At 44.0% G+C, this 19,761-nt stretch overlaps 1 protein-coding gene across 6 annotated transcripts in view; it reads left to right on the top strand.

The window, feature by feature from the left end:
* Positions 1-17,474, top strand: part of RNF19A (ring finger protein 19A, RBR E3 ubiquitin protein ligase) — a 48,273-nt gene extending 30,799 nt beyond the window's left edge. For all 6 annotated transcript variants that reach the window (XM_015856000.2, XM_015856002.2, XM_015856003.2 and 3 more), the window contains exons 2-10: positions 1,585-2,325; positions 5,733-5,941; positions 7,167-7,311; positions 7,817-7,979; positions 11,279-11,393; positions 12,690-12,851; positions 13,530-13,743; positions 14,770-14,913; positions 15,274-17,474. In XM_015856000.2, coding sequence (XP_015711486.1) covers positions 1,730-2,325; positions 5,733-5,941; positions 7,167-7,311; positions 7,817-7,979; positions 11,279-11,393; positions 12,690-12,851; positions 13,530-13,743; positions 14,770-14,913; positions 15,274-15,964 — 2,439 coding nt within the window. In that variant the 5' untranslated portion in view covers positions 1,585-1,729 and the 3' untranslated portion in view covers positions 15,965-17,474. The remainder of the gene's footprint in view (positions 1-1,584; positions 2,326-5,732; positions 5,942-7,166; positions 7,312-7,816; positions 7,980-11,278; positions 11,394-12,689; positions 12,852-13,529; positions 13,744-14,769; positions 14,914-15,273) is intronic.
* The last annotated feature ends 2,287 nt before the right edge of the window (positions 17,475-19,761 follow it).

Raw genomic sequence — 19,761 nt, 5'->3', positions numbered from 1 at the left:
AGACATACAAACAGAATTATCTAAAGCATTAGGCTATGATTTGTGCATCTTTAATACGTTTTCACTACCTAGCAACTGCAAACAGCATCTATGATAGTGTCAATATAATATACAACAGGGGTCCTGGAGTGTGTCCAGAGAAGGGCAGTGAAGCTGTGAAAGGTCTGGAGCACAAGTCTTACGGGGAGTGGTTCCCAGTAAGGCTGTGGGGTCTCCTCCTTGGGGATGTTCAGAAGCCTCCTGGCCATGGGCCTTGGCCCGCTGCTCTGGGTGTCCCTGCTCTGGGTGTCCCTGCTCTGGGTGTCCCTGCTGGAGCAGGGGTGGGCCAGAGGGACACAGAGGGCCCTGCCAGCCTCAGCCATGCTGGGTTCTGGGATTCCTTTTGGCTAGATTTTAGGCTGATTATGTTCTCTTAGGAAGGGAGGGTTTGTTATGTTCCTGAAGCTGCCTTTATTTTAGATAGGCCCTGAGAATGAAAATAAGAGTTTCTTTGATAGTGTTCCACAGATATTTTTCTGAACACAGTGGCTTTTTAATGTTTCCTTTTTAAGATTAAAAAAAGGGCTGAGTGACCCGAAATATACAAAACTTCTTTTTAACAAGCCCAGGAAGTGTATGTGTTGTGCTTTTCTTTCATATTCTGACACCTGAGGTGGGTAGTACTCCCATACAGTGCAGCTGCCCAGAGTCTGACCATGGTCTGAAGGGGCCTGGCTACCAAGAAGTGGCAGTATTGTTGGTGGTTTTGGTTGGAGCTGGTCTGCTGCTTGTCGTAGTCTCCTCTGTCAGAGGGAGGACATCTTTCTGCCTCTCTCTTTGGAGCTGTTCCATCAACAGAAGAAGTTCTTGTCTTGTATGGAGATATTAACTGAACCTTAGTATGTGTTGGGAGTTTGTTTTTTTTTCTTTAAGTTTTGGTTTTCACTTGAAATATCATGAAAAATTCAAATGTCATCACCTTAACTCTAGTCCTTACTTGAATTGCAGTATGGAAGTTGAATGGCAAAGCAGCGTTGGCTGTCACTCTGCAGCTCCGTTTCCTGAAATATTCAGATGCTTTACATCTAAGAATGCGTCTGTGTGCTTCCCTGCAAACCCTTAGGATTTGAGGATATCATCAGTTGTTTAGCCACAGTGACTTGTTTTCTGCTGATTGTCTAAGTGAATTCAGAGCACACAGAAATCCTTAGTTTGTTTTATTTAACCTTATATGTGATCTTATCACTTGTAAAGTAGAGAAAACAAAGTTTCCAATGCTTATCAGCTTGTTAGCATGCTTTGTGCAGGAACTGGTTATGCATTTACTTAATTGTCACCTTGGATTATACGCATTCACGCACATCCCTAGGGAGCGGGGGAGTAAAGTTGACTTCTCAGCACCACTTAAGAATAAAGATGTTCCTTGCCCTCGGGGAATTTTCAGACTCCTTAAGACGAGAAGGATGTAATGGGTAGAAAAAGCAGACAGAAAGAAATATACTGGGTGAGAAGTATAATATGAATAACAGGTCATTAGAGTGTCACGATCTTTCAGAACCAGAAGTGATGGATGTTCTAATCTCTCCTTTTTCTCTCCCAATGCAGGGGATTCCTGTGAAGAATTTACTGCAAAGAAAGATACGTGTGGATTTTCTGCATGACAGCTCCCGTGCTGGATTACATAATATTAGGACTCTGTTTTGATCCTTAAAAATGATTAGGTTTGTGTGTGAGATTTAACCCACTTCTGATGAGTGACCTAGACATGAGTTTACATCGGCAAATGGGCTCCGATCGGGACCTCCAGTCTTCAGCTTCCTCTGTGAGTTTGCCTTCAGTCAAAAAGGCACCAAAGAAAAGAAGGATTTCCTTGGGCTCTCTTTTCCGGAGAAAAAAAGACACAAAACGCAAGTCTAGGGATCTGAATGGAGGTGTTGATGGAATCGCAAGTATTGAAAGCATCCATTCAGAAATGTGTACAGACAAGAACTCTATTTTCTCCACGTGTACCTCTTCCGACAATGGAACAACCTCTAGCAGCAAGCCAAGCGGAGACTTCATGGAATGTCCCTTGTGCCTTTTGCGGCACTCCAAGGACAGGTTCCCAGAGATAATGACTTGTCACCATAGGTCTTGTGTGGATTGCCTGCGTCAGTATCTCCGGATAGAAATCTCTGAGAGCAGAGTTAACATTAGCTGTCCAGAATGCTCCGAACGGTTCAATCCTCACGATATCCGTTTGATATTGAATGACGACATCTTGATGGAGAAATACGAAGAGTTTATGCTTAGGCGATGGCTGGTTGCGGATCCTGATTGTAGGTGGTGCCCAGCTCCAGACTGTGGGTATGTTTTCCTCAGAGCCTGCAAAATAAGTGACAGCATAAATGGATAACACACACGCGGAGCGTTACGTTGTTTGGAAGATGAATTGCTTTCTTTGGTATTTTCTTGTGTTGTATGAGTGGGTGGCAAACAGAGTTTTCATTTTAAAAACAATAAACCCACCACAGTCTGTCCATCCCCATCCACCCCCCCCCACCCCACGGCCCTCAGTTTTTCCTTGTGTAGGATTCCTTTGTTCTGCACAGAGAGAATTTCAGTGGTGTAATGAAATGCATTGGTAGGGGGATGCGTGTGTCAACTTCAGGTGTGCTGTTAAGGTAAGGGCACAGAGCTCAGACTAAAAACATGTTGACAACCAGATGGCTGCACTTCTGACTTAGTCCGTTTGCTTGGATTTTCCTTGGGAAAGAAACAGGGTATTTGTTTTGTTGTTTTTTTTTAAACAATGAAATATGATTGAAGATTTTCTTCTTATGAAAAGCCTGCTCCAGCTTCAGTTATCTGCTGTCTCGTGGCTGCTTGACGCACCACTTGTTGCCTGTCAGCAGGATTGTGATGTGCAATAATCATCAGTTTGTTCCTGCTTATTATCTGGAGAGCGTAATGTTTAACTTTGCTTTAATACTCAAACAGTTCTGAAACCATTCTGGGCTCTGACACGAGTAGGCTGAGCACTGCCATGCAGCTCATCGTGCTTCTGTGCTGCTGCTGGCTCATAATGCCACTCTTCAGCAAGTTTCTTTTTTTAGAGAGGTTCTTCTGCATTACTGTAGCATCTAAAGGTTGTAGCCGTGACTACGGTTTGGATGTGCAGCACGTGCTAAAACCAATTGGAGCGTGGTATCTCTGTTTTAAAGCCTCACAAATGAGCAATAAGAAAATGGAAAGGGAGGAGTGTTGGGAGGGAAGAAATTAAACAGGGTTGGTAATTAAATGGGTTAAATATTCTGATGGTAATGGTCAGAGTGCTAAATGTTTAGAAGGCTTTTAAATGTAACTTTATGGTAAGAAACATTTAAGATGGTATGAAAGCAGAATTCTGTTAAGTCGAATTTGCTGATGTGGGTCAGACGTGATTGGCGACTCGATATAAAGAAAACGCAAAGCTTATTTAAAGAGTTTGGGACCGTGAAGGTAGTTCTTACAGATACACCATTGGGTACTTCTCAATAGGAATGTCCTTGATCACAGCTGTCCCAAAGAAACAAGAGATCGTGTGGCTGTGTTTTGCCTTACTCCCATTCTCAGAGCCCCATCCAAGCTGACCTCCATCCACCACCTCTCTGGGCAGCCTGTGGCAGTGCCTCACCACCATATTGTACAAAACCTTTTCCTTATATCCAGTCTAAACCTCCTCTCTTGTTGTTTGAAACCATTTCTCCTCCTCCTATCAAAACAGATCTGTCCCCTTTCTCACATCCCCCCTTTAGATACTGAAATGCTGCATGAGAAATGGGCTCTATCAGAAGATGTTTTTGATAAAACTACAGTTATTGAGTGCAAATTGAGGAAGAGGCCGAGGGAGTGGGAAAGGAGGGAAGCAGGGTGTGTGTGCCAGCTGCAGCTGCCTGCAGTGCCTTGGTAGGGATGTGGGCCAGTAGCTGATCTTTCCATGGGGAGGACAACGGATGAGGAAACCTCTTGGGCTTCCTTCCAGCCGGATTTATGGGGATTCTGTTTCAGCATGCAAGTTGTCAGATGCCATTTGAACAAGCCTGCGGTGAATCCGTATTCCAGATGTGTTGTGTCCTTTATTCTGCCTGAATTATTCAGTGATTTTGCTCAGAGATTACATTGCTGACGTTATTAGAGCAGTGATCCCGAGATTTTTATCTTTCTCAGGCAAGGAGTGGATTGGGCAGAACACACATTCTTCATTCCTTCACCATACACCATTTCTGCAATCATTTGCTCTTCTCCCATTATTTTGACTTGCTGTTACCTGGAGTTTGGCTGTAGAAATGAATGCAGGGCATTGAGTCGAAGCCTGGAATCTTGCACAGTGTGACCTAAGGTTTGCTGTGCTCTGAGAGGTTCCTTTCTGAAGGTCTGCTGGTACGTCAGCCCCAAAAGGGGAGTTGCCATCAGGGATGTGCCCTGTCCTTGTCAGCAGTGGGATGCACTGGGCTCGAGGCTATTGGGTGCAGCATTAGCACATCTTCAACGTATCCCTTTATGTTGAGGAGGCATTTGGATCAGAGTTGCTTTGTGTGCCTACAAAGCAATTATTTCTTCGAGTTGCTGTAATTGGGGAAAATGGAGCTGATTAACTTGGCAACAATGTGAAAGAGTCTGGCAATTATTGAACAAATTTTTACTTGGAAAGCAAGAAATGTTTGCAAACAGGCGAGCAAGTATCATGTTTGTCGCTACATCGTCTGTAACTTAGGGGTTGAAACCGCCTGTTCTCCAACCTGCTGTTTTAAGTCATGAACGAAACTGATAGAACTTTATGAAGCTTCAGATGAGCTCCAAAATTAAAACAGCTACATTTTCAGATAATAATTTGGGCAGAAATAGGTTTTTTTTTAGTAACGTTACCGAGTGTTTCACATGGATTTTATGCAATTGCTGTACATGAAGGAGCTGCTAATAACGTACAGTTTAACTTTGTACAGTGAGGCGACTTCCTTGTGAACAGCCATAAACTTAAGCCGTGCTGTGCTTACAGATCTGCTCAAGTCTGTTCAGGGGGGCTGTTAGTATGAGCTGAACTGTACATCTGAGTGTTCTCAGCGGGGGGTGGACTATTTCTATTTAACATAAAGCGGTACCACAGTGGGGTAGCAATTAAGAGGTGTGTGTGTATAGTGTGAGTTGTAATATGTCTGTATCTATTGTATGAACGTCAACATTGAAACCTGCGGCAGGAATTATTTTCAGCTGTGATTTGTGGCAGCATCGTTGAATGTAATTGCTGATGGCTGTGTTTGGCTACAAAATAATACAACAGTTCAGTAAGTCTCAGTATTATGGGAGCTTTTTGCTCTTCAGTGCTGTCAGGGTAGAGCCGGGAACGATGTCCCAGACTCCCATCTATTTATGCATTTCTGAGTTGCCTGAACACCTGTTTTGGGTTTGTTCTGCTGCTTTCTGACCTTCATCTGCTCAGCCCTGCATTCAACACTTGCAGTACTTTCGGTACCACCTGAAGCCATTAAAGGTTGGAGAGAGCAAAGCGTTGCATTGATCAGAGTGTTTCTGTGCAGTCTTAATCTACCAGAGCATCAGTGTGCATGTGAAGGGTTGAGGTGGTAAGGAACCTTTGCTGGCTGCATGGTGCCAGCTCCTGGTGTCCACAGCCTTCCTTGCTGCTTCAGCTGCTCTGGCAGCTCTCTTTAGCTTTGATCTATAGATGAGAAACACTTCTGTTAACAAAACTCTTTTGCCCCTCTTAATCATTCAAGATACGCTGTGATCGCGTTTGGATGTGCCAGCTGTCCCAAACTTACGTGTGGACGAGAAGGCTGTGGAACAGAGTTCTGCTATCACTGTAAGCAGATTTGGCATCCGAACCAGACCTGTGATGCTGCTCGCCAGGAGAGGGCTCAAAGTCTGCGCCTGAGAACAATCCGTTCCTCGTCTATCAGCTACAGCCAGGAGTCTGGAGCAGCAGGTACGTGTGATTAGGACATCAGGCCTGTTAAATACCTTCCTAGTACAGTACCAGTAGCTCTACCACATCCGTGCTCTGTTTAGTTACTGCCCTATAGGTAGTGTGTCTCTTCCTATGTGGGAGTAGTTGGTGCATCGTTCCAGCTGCTGGCTGCATGGGAGTCACAGAATCACAGAATGACCCAGGTTGGAAGGGACCTCAAGGATCATGTAGTTCCAACCCCCCTGCCTGGCAGGGCCACCAAACATACACATTTACTAGATCAGGTTGCCCAGGGCCCCGTCCAACCTGGTCTTGAACACCTCCAAGGACGGGGCATCCACAACCTCCCAGTACAGATAGACAGTTCCTGCTGGTTCCTCACCTCTTGGATTATTCCTTACATCAGGCATGAGGTATATCCCTTTTCCCTTAGTCTACACTGTTAGCACAGGAGTAGGAGACTGGGACTTTTGCGCTGGGGACCTGCAAGTTACTTTGTCTGCTGTAAATAGCTTGTCTCAAAGTGCATGTGCTGACCAGTAATGGGCAGGGGTGAAGATCACCACTGTGGTTGTGTCACTGTACCAAGGATTTCATTGTTGCTCAATGGCCTCTTATTTGCTGATGGTAGAGCTAACTGCTTAACCACAGCTTCTAAATATTTGACTTAAGATCAAGGGGAACCTCTGGAATTTTCTTCTTTCCTACAATAGTTTTTTTTCTATGGAATAAGTATTGCTGTGAAGAGAAATCAACAAGAGGATAGTGATACCAAAGAAATGCAGTTAATGTAGAACAGGAGGTGGGTTTATGATAAGACGGCATAATGCAGTGCAGACAGAGTTCAAATAAAAGATTCATAGTGGCATGAAATGTAAAAGAGGATTATATTTAGAAAGGCCATGTTGTCAGTCCTGTATTAACATACATGTTTAATGTCTGGCTCTAATATATGCCATTAAGCCTAGAAAATCCTCAAACAGTATGTGCATTAACTACTGAATCGCTGGAATATGGACCATTATGTTTTATTTTTGATCAGTGCTGTTTGGTCCAGGGCTTACAAACACAAATAGCTGTCAGAAGTCATCGCCAAATCACGGTTTGTGTAATGCAAACCATACAGTAAACCTCCATATTCTTAGATGGTGATTCACTCAGCTTTCCCAAGGATCTGTCTGTATTTTGATTAAATCAGTTTGCCCAGATAACCGATAAGATCTTAATATTCATTTTTAAACAGCTGATGACATAAAGCCATGCCCACGCTGTGCTGCTTATATAATAAAAATGAATGATGGAAGCTGCAATCATATGACTTGTGCTGTCTGTGGCTGTGAATTCTGTTGGCTGTGTATGAAAGAGATCTCGGATTTACACTATTTAAGGTTGGTAGCTTATTTTTTCAAGTTACATAAAAGCACGTTGCTGTAAGTCTGGCTTTCTTCCTGTTGGAGCAGAGCATCAAAGTTGAAGTATCTGTATCTGCGAATTAAATCAGTTTTCAGTGCAAGTATCTAAAAGTCAGTGTGCTGTTGTTCTTATGAAATACATTTCTAAGTTGCATGTGTACAGTGTGTTATAAATGAAGATAGACACTATTCTTATGGATCTGTTACAGCTGCTGTACTGCGTTCACATAAAGCTGCACAGCAACTCTCTGTTATGTTACCTCTGAACCACAGACTGGGTGTGGTAACATGCAATGTGCTTTCCTTTGCATTTCAAAACCTGCTGTAAAGCCTCTCAAAAAATCTGAAGTGATAACTGATGTTCTGGTATCTGTCACTTGAACCTGAGGACAGCGGTTTTGTAACTAGATAGCAGCTAAGTACTGCGTAGTTATGTCGGTCTGCTTGTGGTTTCTTTACCATTTTCCTACTTGTGTCTCAGCCCATCAGGTTGCACGTTTTGGGGGAAGAAACCATGGAGCCGTAAGAAGAAAATACTGTGGCAACTGGGGACACTTGTTGGAGCTCCTGTAGGAATTGCGTTGATAGCTGGCATCGCTATTCCTGCTATGATTATTGGAATTCCTGTCTATGTGGGACGGAAGGTAATACACTGCATTCAGTTGGTTGTCTTCACCAGGGGACGGGGGGCTGGAGAACAGATTGCTTAAGACTGATTTCAATTGTGCTTGTATGTAGTTGGTCGTAAAACAGGTAGAACAACACTCTGAAAAAGGATTTCTATATTCTTTTCCATTTTACCTCATTTTAACCTCTAGTTTCCATTGTGTCCATTGGAACTGAGCAGTCTTTAGAAAGAAGGAAGGAAAAAAAGAATCCCTTTTTTTTTTAATAAAGCAATGTAGCTGAGCTTTAATGCTGCTGAGTTAAATGAAAGGGTGATTCTCTTCATATAACTGGAACATGTCCTTTTCTTAACACCGCGCTATTTTGATCTTATGTACAACAAACCCATGCCCATTTTCACAGTGGTCATGCTTTGCTCTCCTCCTGAGGTAAGTCTTGCACCCATTCCCATTGTAATGCAGCCAATTCTTCCAGCCCAATTTCTCAGGGCTAGTACAAGTCCTGGCATTTCTGTAAGTCTGACAGGCTGGTGGTTTCTTCCATTCATCTTCAAATGGATGAAAATATTGAATACATCTCTTGAAAGGGATAGCAGGGGGAAAAGTTACAGTTTGGGGAGTAATAAGTAAATCTGGTGGTTTTCTGTCAGCATCACGTGAAGGTAATAGTTGTCTTCTCTAGGCTGTTTTTCAGTCTTGGCCATTATAACCAGGTTGGGTGTCACGTGAGAAAACTTTCAAGCCTCTGTGTGAGATTTTCTCTTTGTCATCTTGGCCAATTATCATCTCACCAAAGAAATTAAAACAGACGTGGTCTCCACTTGAAAAATCTACGGTCGCTTTATTTCCTGCTTTTACACTGGCGTCTCTTAAGCTGCTGGTTTTCAGGAAGTGGAAGTTCCATTCATTGGCCTTTAATTCTGCAGGTCCTTGTTTGGTCCTGGATAACGTTTCTCTTCGTTCTTTTTTCCCCTCAAAGATTCCCTATGAATAATGTTTGTCAGAAATCTATTCTTAGTGGCTCTGAAGTTGGGCCTGCTTTTTCAGATCAGTTGTGCTCAGATAGACTGTGCTCTAACCTGCTGTTTTCCTACAGATCTCATTCCTTTGTCACCGGTCACTTGGCTCACAGTAAATCTTCGGTGACATCTGAAGGAAAAAAAATAATGGAACAAGGCTCTGGTTTAATCTGCTGGCTGTCTTTCCTTTCTGTTAAATAGCAAATTGATCTTGGTCTTCCTCTTGCTGGCATTGTACGTGCAGAATAACTTCCTTGTTAGCTTTGTCCTTTCCTTTTTTGTCTCCTCCATTTTAACCTTTCTGATTTTTGTCTTGACACCCTCGTGCTGTTCCTTTGTACCCACTGAAAGTAATCTGACCTACTTTCCATTTTTTTAACGGTGCTTCTTCAATAGAGGAAGCTATTTTGTTCTTCTGCAACATTTTCTTCTGCACTGGGAGTTTGTGCTAGTACTGCTATAGGAAACACTGGTTATTGTCACTCATTTTCATAGATACGCATCTGGTAACCTACCACTTTTCTGCTGTTACTGGAATCTGTCTTATTTTTGGCCTGATGTTTTTATTTGGGCTGTGACCTTCCAGCGAGTTCCTTATCCACCAAATAGTTCACCCTTCAAATCGATGTCTCTCCAATTAAGAGATAAAGATGTGGTGGGAGACCATGTTAAAGGCCTTGCACAAGTCTAGGTAGATGTCATTGGTCTCCTTTCCTTTGTTCATCGATGCTGTCATTCCATCATAGAAGGCTGCTGGATCGGTCAGGCATGACCTTCCCTTGGTGAGGCTGTGGTGGCTGTCTCAGATCCTGCACATCCCTCACATGCTGTATAACATCTCTTCTAGGAGGATCTGCTCCATGGTCTTCCCAGACACAGAGGTTGTTACTCTGTTTTTTAAGAAATCCAGACTGCTTATGCATTCTTTTTTGGCCTGTTCCTTTTGTTTGGGTGGAATTGCCCATGACAGTAAAATTAATTACCTGGGAGGATCCTGCTGATGGCTCATGGATCCCCTTAACACCAAGTCTGGATCTATAGCTGTGGTAGTATTCATTTTTTCTTGTTAAACTACTACCAGCAGGCTTCCCAGGTATGTTCCATGCTCATGTGCTCCCTCACTCCATGTTGTTTTCTGTATAATGGACCTCAGAGCAAGTACGTGCAATCTCTTTATGTAGAACCGCAGTGTTTTCTCCTCCCTTTCCTTGCCTGTCTTGCCTGAACAAATGCAGGTTCTTATTTTATTCCAGAGCGAGAGCTATCCTATCAAATTTAACCTTTAATTTATATAGCACAGCACATTGTAAAACTTAAAGTTCTACTTGTGGTGGTGTTCTTCTTGCAGTGACGGTGTGATGGGGGAAAAAAAAGCAATGCTGTGGTTACCCTCTTGTTCTTTGCTCTTCCTTAGATGCACTGAGAATTAGCATCGTGCCAACTATTAAGATAGAGCCCTGCCAGTCATTTGTAGTTTTGTCTTAACCGAGAGTTCTGACTGATGAACTCGTGCCTAAAATGCTGCTTTCCTAGAGTGAATTAAATAAAAACAAAGTAGGAAATCTGGGCAAAAGAGTGATTTTTGAAGGCCTTCCAAATTCATGATTTGTTGCAGTTGAGTTTGAAACATGAACACAGTGTTTCAGAGTTATGGCGGACTCGAGCCATCAATAAGGGTTTTGTTTACCAGATCCTTCTGAGACTTCTGCTGCTGTTTGCTGAAATAGTCCCTTCCTCAGCAGCTTGTCATGAGGTGCCAGAGCAACGGAGCTCTCATTCTTCCTCCCTCCAGGTTGTGTTTGGTGAATGCTGCCGTACTGCCAGGTTTGCATGCTCTGTTGCTTCAATCTGTGTTTCCACAGGTCTAATTATCTGTGAAAATTTCACTCCATATTGTTTGGGGGAAAGATGACAGGGAATAGAAAGTGTCAATTTGCTTGGAGGCGGCAGTCCTTTGATCTTCAAAATCGTTTACTTTTCTCAACCATGCAAGTTGGAGCCGTGATCCAACAAATAAACAACAACTACAAAATCTGTTGGGTGACTTAGGTTTCTTGAGGCTGAAAGTAAATGCTTAGGAGCTGAACTGGAGGGCTTCTAACTTCTATGCCTAAAATTAAGCTGTGTAAGCATTTTTCTTTGTTTGAGGTAGGTTTAGGTGTAAATCATGGCATAGAATGCAGTCTGTATGGAGGAGAGCTGGATACAGATTCCAAACTATGTCGGTTTTTCTGTCATTGCAGTGGTGTATGATTGATTATTGTAATGCTCTAAAACCCATTCTCCTCTTCTTTCAAGATTCACAATCGATACGAAGGCAAAGACATCTCAAAGCACAAGCGGAACCTGGCAATAGCAGGCGGTGTAACCCTATCTGTAATTGTTTCTCCAGTTGTAGCTGCAGTAACTGTAGGTAAGCAAATATTATTATTTTGTATACTGGTAACGCCATGCAACCTGAGCTGCGTAACCACTCCTGAATGAAACACTCAGCTGAGATAAGACTTATGGTTTCCTTTTGCAGGCACGGAAATCAAGACATAAAAATAATGAAAAACAACACATAAGGATGGTGGTTTTACGTCTATTGGGGTAGAATGGAGGATAGAGTACATAGGGAAACACGGAATGAAATGAAGAGCTTAGTATTTATATCTTGCAAAGTGAAGTTGTCGTGTTGTCATCTCTCTCTTAAAACTGAACTGGTTAGAGCTTCTTCTAAATGACTAAGACAAAGCTTTTGCCACAGAGTCTATTCATGTTCTGATAATTTAAATAATCCCTGTCAAACTTGGCTCAATGTGGAAGAAAAACAGTATTTTAAATTTAACTTTACAGTAGTTGACAAACTTCTTGCTATTTTTGTGGAGTCAATTTGAATGTTGTCATTATTTAATAAGCATGGTTGAGGATAGCATAAGGGGAAGGTCTGGCTCCATCCTACACGATATTTGTCATCTTACCCATCTAGTTTCAAAATCACAGTGAAGAAGCTCTGAGTTTGAAAGGAATAGAATTGTCCAGCACTGCCTGGCTGGTTCCCTTTTATTGAAGCAGAGGCACGTTTGTGGCTGCATAACAAGCTGCTGCTGTGGATAACTGATTGACATTAAGCTTCATCACTTAGTTTTAAGCCAGATCAGTCCCCTGATGGGGTCCCTCACACAGCTGTGTGTGAAGGGTTCCCTCTTTTATCAGTTATAAGGTCCAGAGGAAGATCTGTGGCCTTTGGAAGAAAGGGTTTCTTTTAGCCAGTGATAGTTTAAATTGGCCATGGAGCCAGGCTTTTAGACTGTATGTTAACAGTGGTGGACCATTAGCAAATGTGAAAGATCCAACAGTAGTTAATGATGGAGAGTCCCGTAAAATCAGTAGCAAAACCCCATCTGACTTCAGTGAATGCAAAGTCTGACTAAATTTATATGAATATTAAGTATATTCCTTTTTTTGTCTATAAAAGAGGTTATAGACATTGGAAATAGTAACTTATCTGGCAATATGCTTCTCTGCCTTCCAGGTCTGAGAGAGGGCCCTTGTGCCCAGTGAAGCTGTCACTTCACCTGATTTATCAGTCTTTCTTACTTTTGTTCTCTCCTAGTTTCTTCAAAGTGTGAAATGCTAAGTAAACGCAGACTATGAAATCAATTTCATAAGGGAGTGCAAATACAAATTGCATTTATTTAACACAAGGTGGTGTCTTCCTCTACAGGTATTGGTGTTCCTATTATGCTGGCTTATGTGTATGGAGTGGTGCCGATCTCCCTGTGCCGAAGTGGAGGCTGTGGTGTTTCAGCAGGGAACGGAAAAGGTGTTAGGATAGAATTTGATGATGAGAACGATATAAATGTTGGTGGAACAAATGCAGCTGTAGGTAAGAAAGCTGTTTTATTTTCTGGACTCTGTGACTGACTGACAGTCGATAGCCTCAGATAGGCAGAGCACTTACTTGCAGAAGAGGTACAACACGGTCAGAGCTGTCTCTGCTCTTTGCTAAACGATGAGCTCTGGGATGAGAGAGTGGCTTCTGTGTTTGTGTTGTGCTGTGCTGTAATACAGCATTTGCTCATGTGGACATAGAGCAAGACCATCAGCTGTCTTGTGGTTTGAATTCTGTGTAAGCTGTTGTCCTGCTTTTCACACAGCACTAAGTGAAAGGTAACAGCTTTCTCATTCTTGACCAGGTGGTAAATGCCTCTTTTTTACCTATAGTGGGAAGAATTAAATGCCTTTAGTTGCTGATCTGGTGCTGCTGTTTCTTTAAATTACTGGATGATATCCTTTGTTACTGGGTTTCTATGGTCCTTGACTCCGTGTTACATGCCCCACCCATGGACAGATTTTGGATATCCGTAGTTTGTTGTATGTGATATAACCATTACAGCAGCTCCAAGACAGGTCCCATTTTCTTTGACAGCTGTCCGTTTGTCACTGTATTTTATAAACCATTTTTCTCAACGTAACTTCAGGAACAGTTTCCATGGTCACGTTCTGGAAATCAGCAAGTTCTGCTTCTATGAATGACAAGCCTTCCTTCTTCCTTTCTGTCTAGATACCACCTCAGTTGCAGAAGCTCGTCACAACCCCAGTATAGGCGAAGGAAGCGTTGGCGGGCTGACCGGCAGCTTGAGTGCCAGTGGCAGCCACATGGATCGGATAGGAGCCATTCGAGACAACCTGAGCGAAACAGCCAGCACCATGGCACTGGCTGGGGCTAGTATCACAGGCAGTCTCTCGGGAAGTGCAATGGTTAACTGCTTTAACAGGTAAGAGACATCTTCCTGCCATATAGCACCTAGCTCTGAATGGATCACAGAATCATAGAATGGCCTGGGTTGGAAAGGACCACAGTGATCATCCAGTTTCAAACCCCCTGCTATAGGCTGGGGCACCTCTGGTCTTACACAGGGATTTACTCTGTGTGTGTCTCATGCCAACACTGTGTGCTCTGACTTGCTCAGAAGTCTGAAGTACAGAATTACCCCTTCTGAACACCTTAGCTTTGCCTTAGTGTCTGCTGTGAATTGGGGTCTTACTGTCTGTAGGGGACAGGGAGTATCTTGGAAAGGATTGTTCATGTGTAGGGTTCTGGAAGGAATTTGCTCCTGAGGAAAATGAGCAGTGTTTAGCATCACATTTAAATAGCTTGCAGGCCCAGGCTACTTAGAAAAAGGAAGGCAGAGTAACACTGAGAGCTTCCTTAGTCTAGAGCACGTGTTCCAAGCTGAGACTGCTAGCTGAGGTATCCCTGTCCTCCTCTTGAAGGAGCTGGGAGAGGAAAGCAAAGCAAGCACTTCCAATTCACCATCAGAACACAAGAAGGCATTTGGAAAGATGCTTATTATTCTGTTTTATCTACTTGTGTTTTCAAGTTTCTGGTATTTCTGTTGACATTGGTAGCAGTACAACAAAGCCGAGTACAGAACACAGTTCTCACTGTTCTGTTATTTGATAAGTCAGGATTTGGCAGTGGGACGACATGGGAACTGTTGTGAATTTGTGTGCCCTTTCAATTGTTTTCTCTGTTTTTGGAGAACGGTACGTTATCTGCAAAGGAATTGTAGCTCAGCTTGGAACTCATTTTTGTAACTTTCGGGGAGGAAATAACACAGAGCCTCGGTTTTGTGTGCAACATTTTACTTTGTTGGCAGTTTCATCTGATTTTGTTTCTTAACTGTGTGACTGTGCTCACTGCTGCGCAGCGGAGAAACTTTACAAGGTGACGGTAATTCTCAGCTAGGGTGCTTTAACTGTAGTAGCAGCTCATGCAGCTCTTTTTCTTCCTCTCCAAGGCTGGAAGTACAAGCAGATGTACAGAAAGAGCGCTACAGCCTGAGTGGAGAATCTGGCACGGTGAGCCTGGGAACAGTTAGTGATAATGCCAGTACCAAAGCAATGGCAGGATCCATTCTCAACTCCTATATCCCTTTGGACAGGTAAGAGAAAGGTGAAAAGAGAAGGTTAAGCCTTGCTTACTAAAGGTATCCTAAGCATGCCTCAGCGGTTCTGTCTAAAATTCTGAAGAAACAGTTTTTTTGTTAGAAATGGAATTCCACACAATTGCTTCTGTTTGCCAAGCTTACTTCCAAAGAGCAGCACAATCTTTGTAGCTCAGTAAAGTGTTTCATTTTCAGGCTGCCTGCTTCTGTTTGGGCTGTTTACTTGGTGAACAAAAACCGGAGACGTTTCTCTCACTTGCTTTTGCAGTGTATTTTGGAAAGCTGCAAGAGTTTGTTCCACCGTGTCAGCTGCGTGTTGTAGGTAACTGCTCACACTCAGGTTTGTTCTTGTTGCAGGGAAGGCAACAGCATGGAAGTGCAAGTGGATATTGAATCAAAGCCAGCCAAGTTCAGACACAACAGCGGAAGCAGCAGTGTTGATGATGGCAGTGCTGCAGGTCGGAGCAACGCTGCGTGTTCGTCGGCCGGCGTGCCAGAAAGTAAATCGAGTGCCACCAAGTGGTCCAAAGAAACAACAGCGGGGAAAAAGTGCAAAGGGAAGCTGAGAAAGAAGAGTAGCATGAAGATAAATGAGACAAGAGAGGACATGGATGCTCAGCTGTTGGAACAACAAAGCACAAACTCCAGTGAATTTGACTCTCCCTCTCTTAGTGACAGTATTCCATCCGTAGCAGATTCTCACTCGAGTCATTTTTCTGAGTTCAGTTGCTCAGATATGGAAAGTATGAAAACTTCCTGTAGCCACGGTTCCAGCGACTATCACACTCGCTTTACCACGGTCAGTGTGCTCCCTGAGGTGGAGAACGACCGCTTGGAAAACTCCCCACAGGCGAGTGGAATCGCTGCGCCTGTCCCAGCAGCCGCAGGCACCGATGTTCAGCAGCTGAGTTACATCGCTGAGGAAAGCATTAATAATGGATCTGCAACAGACCTAGGTCCAGGTGTTGATGAAACTCTGAAAGAAGCGAACAACAACCATTCACAGCGTGCTGCGGAATTAAGCACTGCTATTCAGACTGAAATTTAAGCCAAAAAATGCTGCAAAAACACATTTACCACTAATGAGCCCTGTCTGAAAGCTGGTTTAATTACGTGCGGCAACTTCCGTAAGCTTCAGGTGACCGGCAGAAGCGAGGTTCTGATACAGCTGCATTTTATATACCTGTCCGTTAAGGCAGAGTTACTTCATACAGATCTTAGACCTGTGTGAAGGGACATGAAGGCTTTAACAAGTGCATTACAGCAGTACAAATACGTCCATGTTTTATTTTTTATTTTTGCCACAACTTTGCTTGAAAGCGTATACTTGGTGTATTTAGATGAAAATTGGGTAATTCTCGATATGGTAAATGCTAAAATAAATAATACGTCCTGCACTGTTGGCTCAAAAAATAGGGGATGTGGGATAAGTGGGTGTTAGCTGAGCATTAGTGACTTACAACCAAGAACTGTAAGGGAAGCAGAAGTTTTGCAGAGACCTGTACAAACGTCTTTCAGCAGTGAATATCCCCAGTGATGGTTAACGGTTTATAACTGGACACGCTGTTTGGAATGGATCGCGTACCTCCAGGTGGTGCGGCCCTGTGTCAGGAGCTCTGAGCGAGGGTAAGGCGTCTTACAGCATTCTGAAGCAGATGAAATTGGTACATAATACACAGTGGGATGGAGACAGTGGGCTCACTTATTTATCCACACAACCAACCGTGTGGCAGATGAGGCCGCCGCGTATTGTGTAAAACCTGGAAGGTAACGATCCATTGATTGATGAGCATCACAGAGAAGCAGATGCAGCCACCTTTCATGAGGGGGGAATGCGGTGCCCCGTCAATCCTCGGTGCCTTGGAAAAGACTGGGTGTGAAGTGCCTGGTTGGTGGAGGATTTTCAGAATGTCCTCTTTGGCCACCTTCGATCCTCATAGAAAATCCTAGCGAGTAAATGACTGGTAGAGAACTGTATGATAGCGGAGTATTAGCCTACCAAAGACTCACTCAGGCTTTCGTGAATGATTTCTTTCACGTGACATCTCTTTGCAAGACGTGCATCTTCAGTCCCAGAGTTGGAGTGCAGGGCAGTGACTGCCCGGCTGCCACCGTGGCGTCCAGACATGCTGGCTTACTTTTCTTCTGCGTACAGAAGATGTACAGATAAACACGAGCTGAAGTTGGCCAAAGCGCCTGCACTGTCCAATGTTGTTTTTTCTTTTCTTTCTTTTTGCTATGTAAATCACTAAAAATGAGGGGGAGGGGGAAAAAAAAACAGTTGTGAATATCAGAAAAACAGTTACCAATGTTCTGTCTTGTGTTCAGTGTATTGCCATTATGGTGCTACTGGGAGTTGGGTTGGATGAAAAGAAAACGCCGTGTGCCGCGGTTCTCTTCCACGACTTATCCTCACCAGTTTCATTACATGCTTATAACACTAGTGCCAGTTACGTCATTGGGTAATGCTTGTTACGGTATTTGTATATTTGCAATTCAGTTTTGCTCAGTAATATGCGTGTAAACTGCATATCTGAAATAAATGTCTATGTACTGAGTTGGAGTGGTCCTGTCAGCGTGCAGGCGGCCTCACGGAGCCTCTGCTGTGTGAGGAAAGGGTGAGAGCTGGGGCTGCTCATCCTGGAGAAGGGAGGGCTGAGAGGGGATTCCATCAGTGCTCATAAATATCTGAAGGGTGGGAGTCAAGTGGATGGGGCCAGGCTCGTTTTGGTGGCACCCAGCAACAGGACAAGGGGCAACAGGCACAAAGTGGAACGTGAGCTTCTTCACTGTGATGCTGACAGAGCACTGGTACAGGCTGCACACACATGCTGTGGAGTCCCCACCCCTGGAGATACTCAGAGCCCACCTGCACACTTACCTGTGCGGCTGCTGCAAGGAGCTGCTGTAGCAGGGTGTTGGGCTGGGTGATGCCCAGGGGTCCCCTCCAACCACTGCCATTCTGTGGAGCCTTTGCTTTTCATCTCAGTATCAGTGCAGGAATCCTGATGTGATTTTTCAGGCCTGTGTAGAAGCTCTCTGTAATGGTCATGCACTGAAGTGTTAGCTGATTGCTTTAGGCAGGAGGATGAATTTGGAGTAAATTGCCACCGTCTCAGCTGAACCACTCCTGCTTCTGTTGTATGTGCCATGCACAGTCCAGCTGGTGAATGGACTTCAAAGCCACACTGTTTCTATAAGTTCAATTTCTGCATGATCTCCTGTGACCTCTGCTGAGAGCCGCCTTAAGCCAGAAGCTCTTCGCTCCTTGCTGTAGAACAGGAGCTGCAAACATCCCCTTGGGCATCTGGTTCAGTTTTGTTTTGAATCTGCCTTGTGCAATAGCAATAAAGAAGTTGTTGCAGCCTTGAAAGCGCGTGCGTGCTCCCTCTGGCTTTTTCCATTCCGGTTGTGGAAGGACGAGAGCACACCAAGGAGCAGCGATGCCACCTGATGCTTACAGCTGGGAACTGGAGCTCTATGTTGCTCTGTGAATTTAAACCTGACTTTATTTCTCCACTCCTCAGTTTTGCTGTGCGGGAAATTGAGAAGATATTATTTATTTCTTCTTTCCTGACAAAGCAGCTTTATTAAAAGAAGGTGGGATTTTCAGTCGCTCTGAAATAATCTTTGGTTGTTTTATATTCCACGTTAAAGCACAGTTGTTAATTCATGCTGCAGTCCACGCAGCGCTGTCTCATACATTCTAAGCTTAAAGTGGCATTGGATTGTTTTGAGTCTATAAAAATAGAGTAAAAGCTCTGTTCTCCATTAGTGTAGGTTTACTGCAGAGAGAGCCCTCTGCTAGAAGGGTGAGGCTGTGTCGGCCTCTTACAGAGAGTTTGGTTTGCACGAGAAGCTCCCATGTAACACCTGGGGTGCCATTGGAGGATCCTGGCTGTGGCACTTGGCTGGATGCTGCGTGGGAGGCCAATCAGGTTATACCTGAAGAGCTCAAGGGCTGCTGCCGGCTCAGCCATTTCCTGTGCTGCAGGAACGTTCCAGTTCCTGCTCCTCATCCTGTGCCTTTGAAGATGAGGGGTTGTTTTGTTGTTCTGCAGAACTTGCTGCGTCAATTATCAGTGTGCCCCAGGGGAAGGAGCTCTCAAGATGCTGAAGGTGTGCTGTGAACAAGCATTGAGATACTTACCTGCTCTTTAAACGTGAGTCCAAAAACGGGGGGTTCTGGCAGAAGGGAAGAAAACTGCTACTTCTCCACTTGGACTAAAAGGAAGGATTCACACTCAGGACCCTTCATGCCATGCCTGGTTACTGTGCATACCCTGCATGATGTTTCCATTCTGCTGCTTGCTGGGCTTATTGCCAGCCTAGGACCACAGTTCCACTGGCTGCTCCTCCCACAGCAGCAGGCCCTGCAGAAACACAAGAGAAATCTACCACAAGAGAAATATGTGTAATCAATGCAGTAAAGCTGTATGTCCGCTACAGAAGGCAATATCATTCCATTTAGTAAAATAATTCAGTTTCAATGGGTACTGTCTTTCTAAATACATAGTGAAATGAATAAAAACTAAAATAATACACTCAAAGTCTAAACTATGCATAGATAGAACCATAGAATGGCTTGGGTTGGAAGGGCCTCAAGATCACCAGTTTCCAACCCCCTGCCACAGGCAGCACTGCTGCCACCTAGAACACACAAAGCTATGGTTAGAACAATTGAGACGACCATCGCAGGAATCAATGACCACAATACCTGCACTTTGTTGGCTCAGTGCAACCAGCTAGAGCTATAGAGCTACAGAGCTATAGAGCTATAGAGCTATAGTGCTACAGAGCTCTCTCAGACACACAGCGATCTCACAGGAAGAGGACGCTTAAGAA

Source organism: Coturnix japonica, chromosome 2 (genome assembly GCF_001577835.2).
Source record: "Coturnix japonica isolate 7356 chromosome 2, Coturnix japonica 2.1, whole genome shotgun sequence".
Lineage (NCBI taxonomy): Eukaryota > Metazoa > Chordata > Aves > Galliformes > Phasianidae > Coturnix > Coturnix japonica.
The sequence above is the reverse complement of the archived record's forward strand: the minus strand, read 5'-3'. Positions and strand labels throughout refer to the sequence as shown.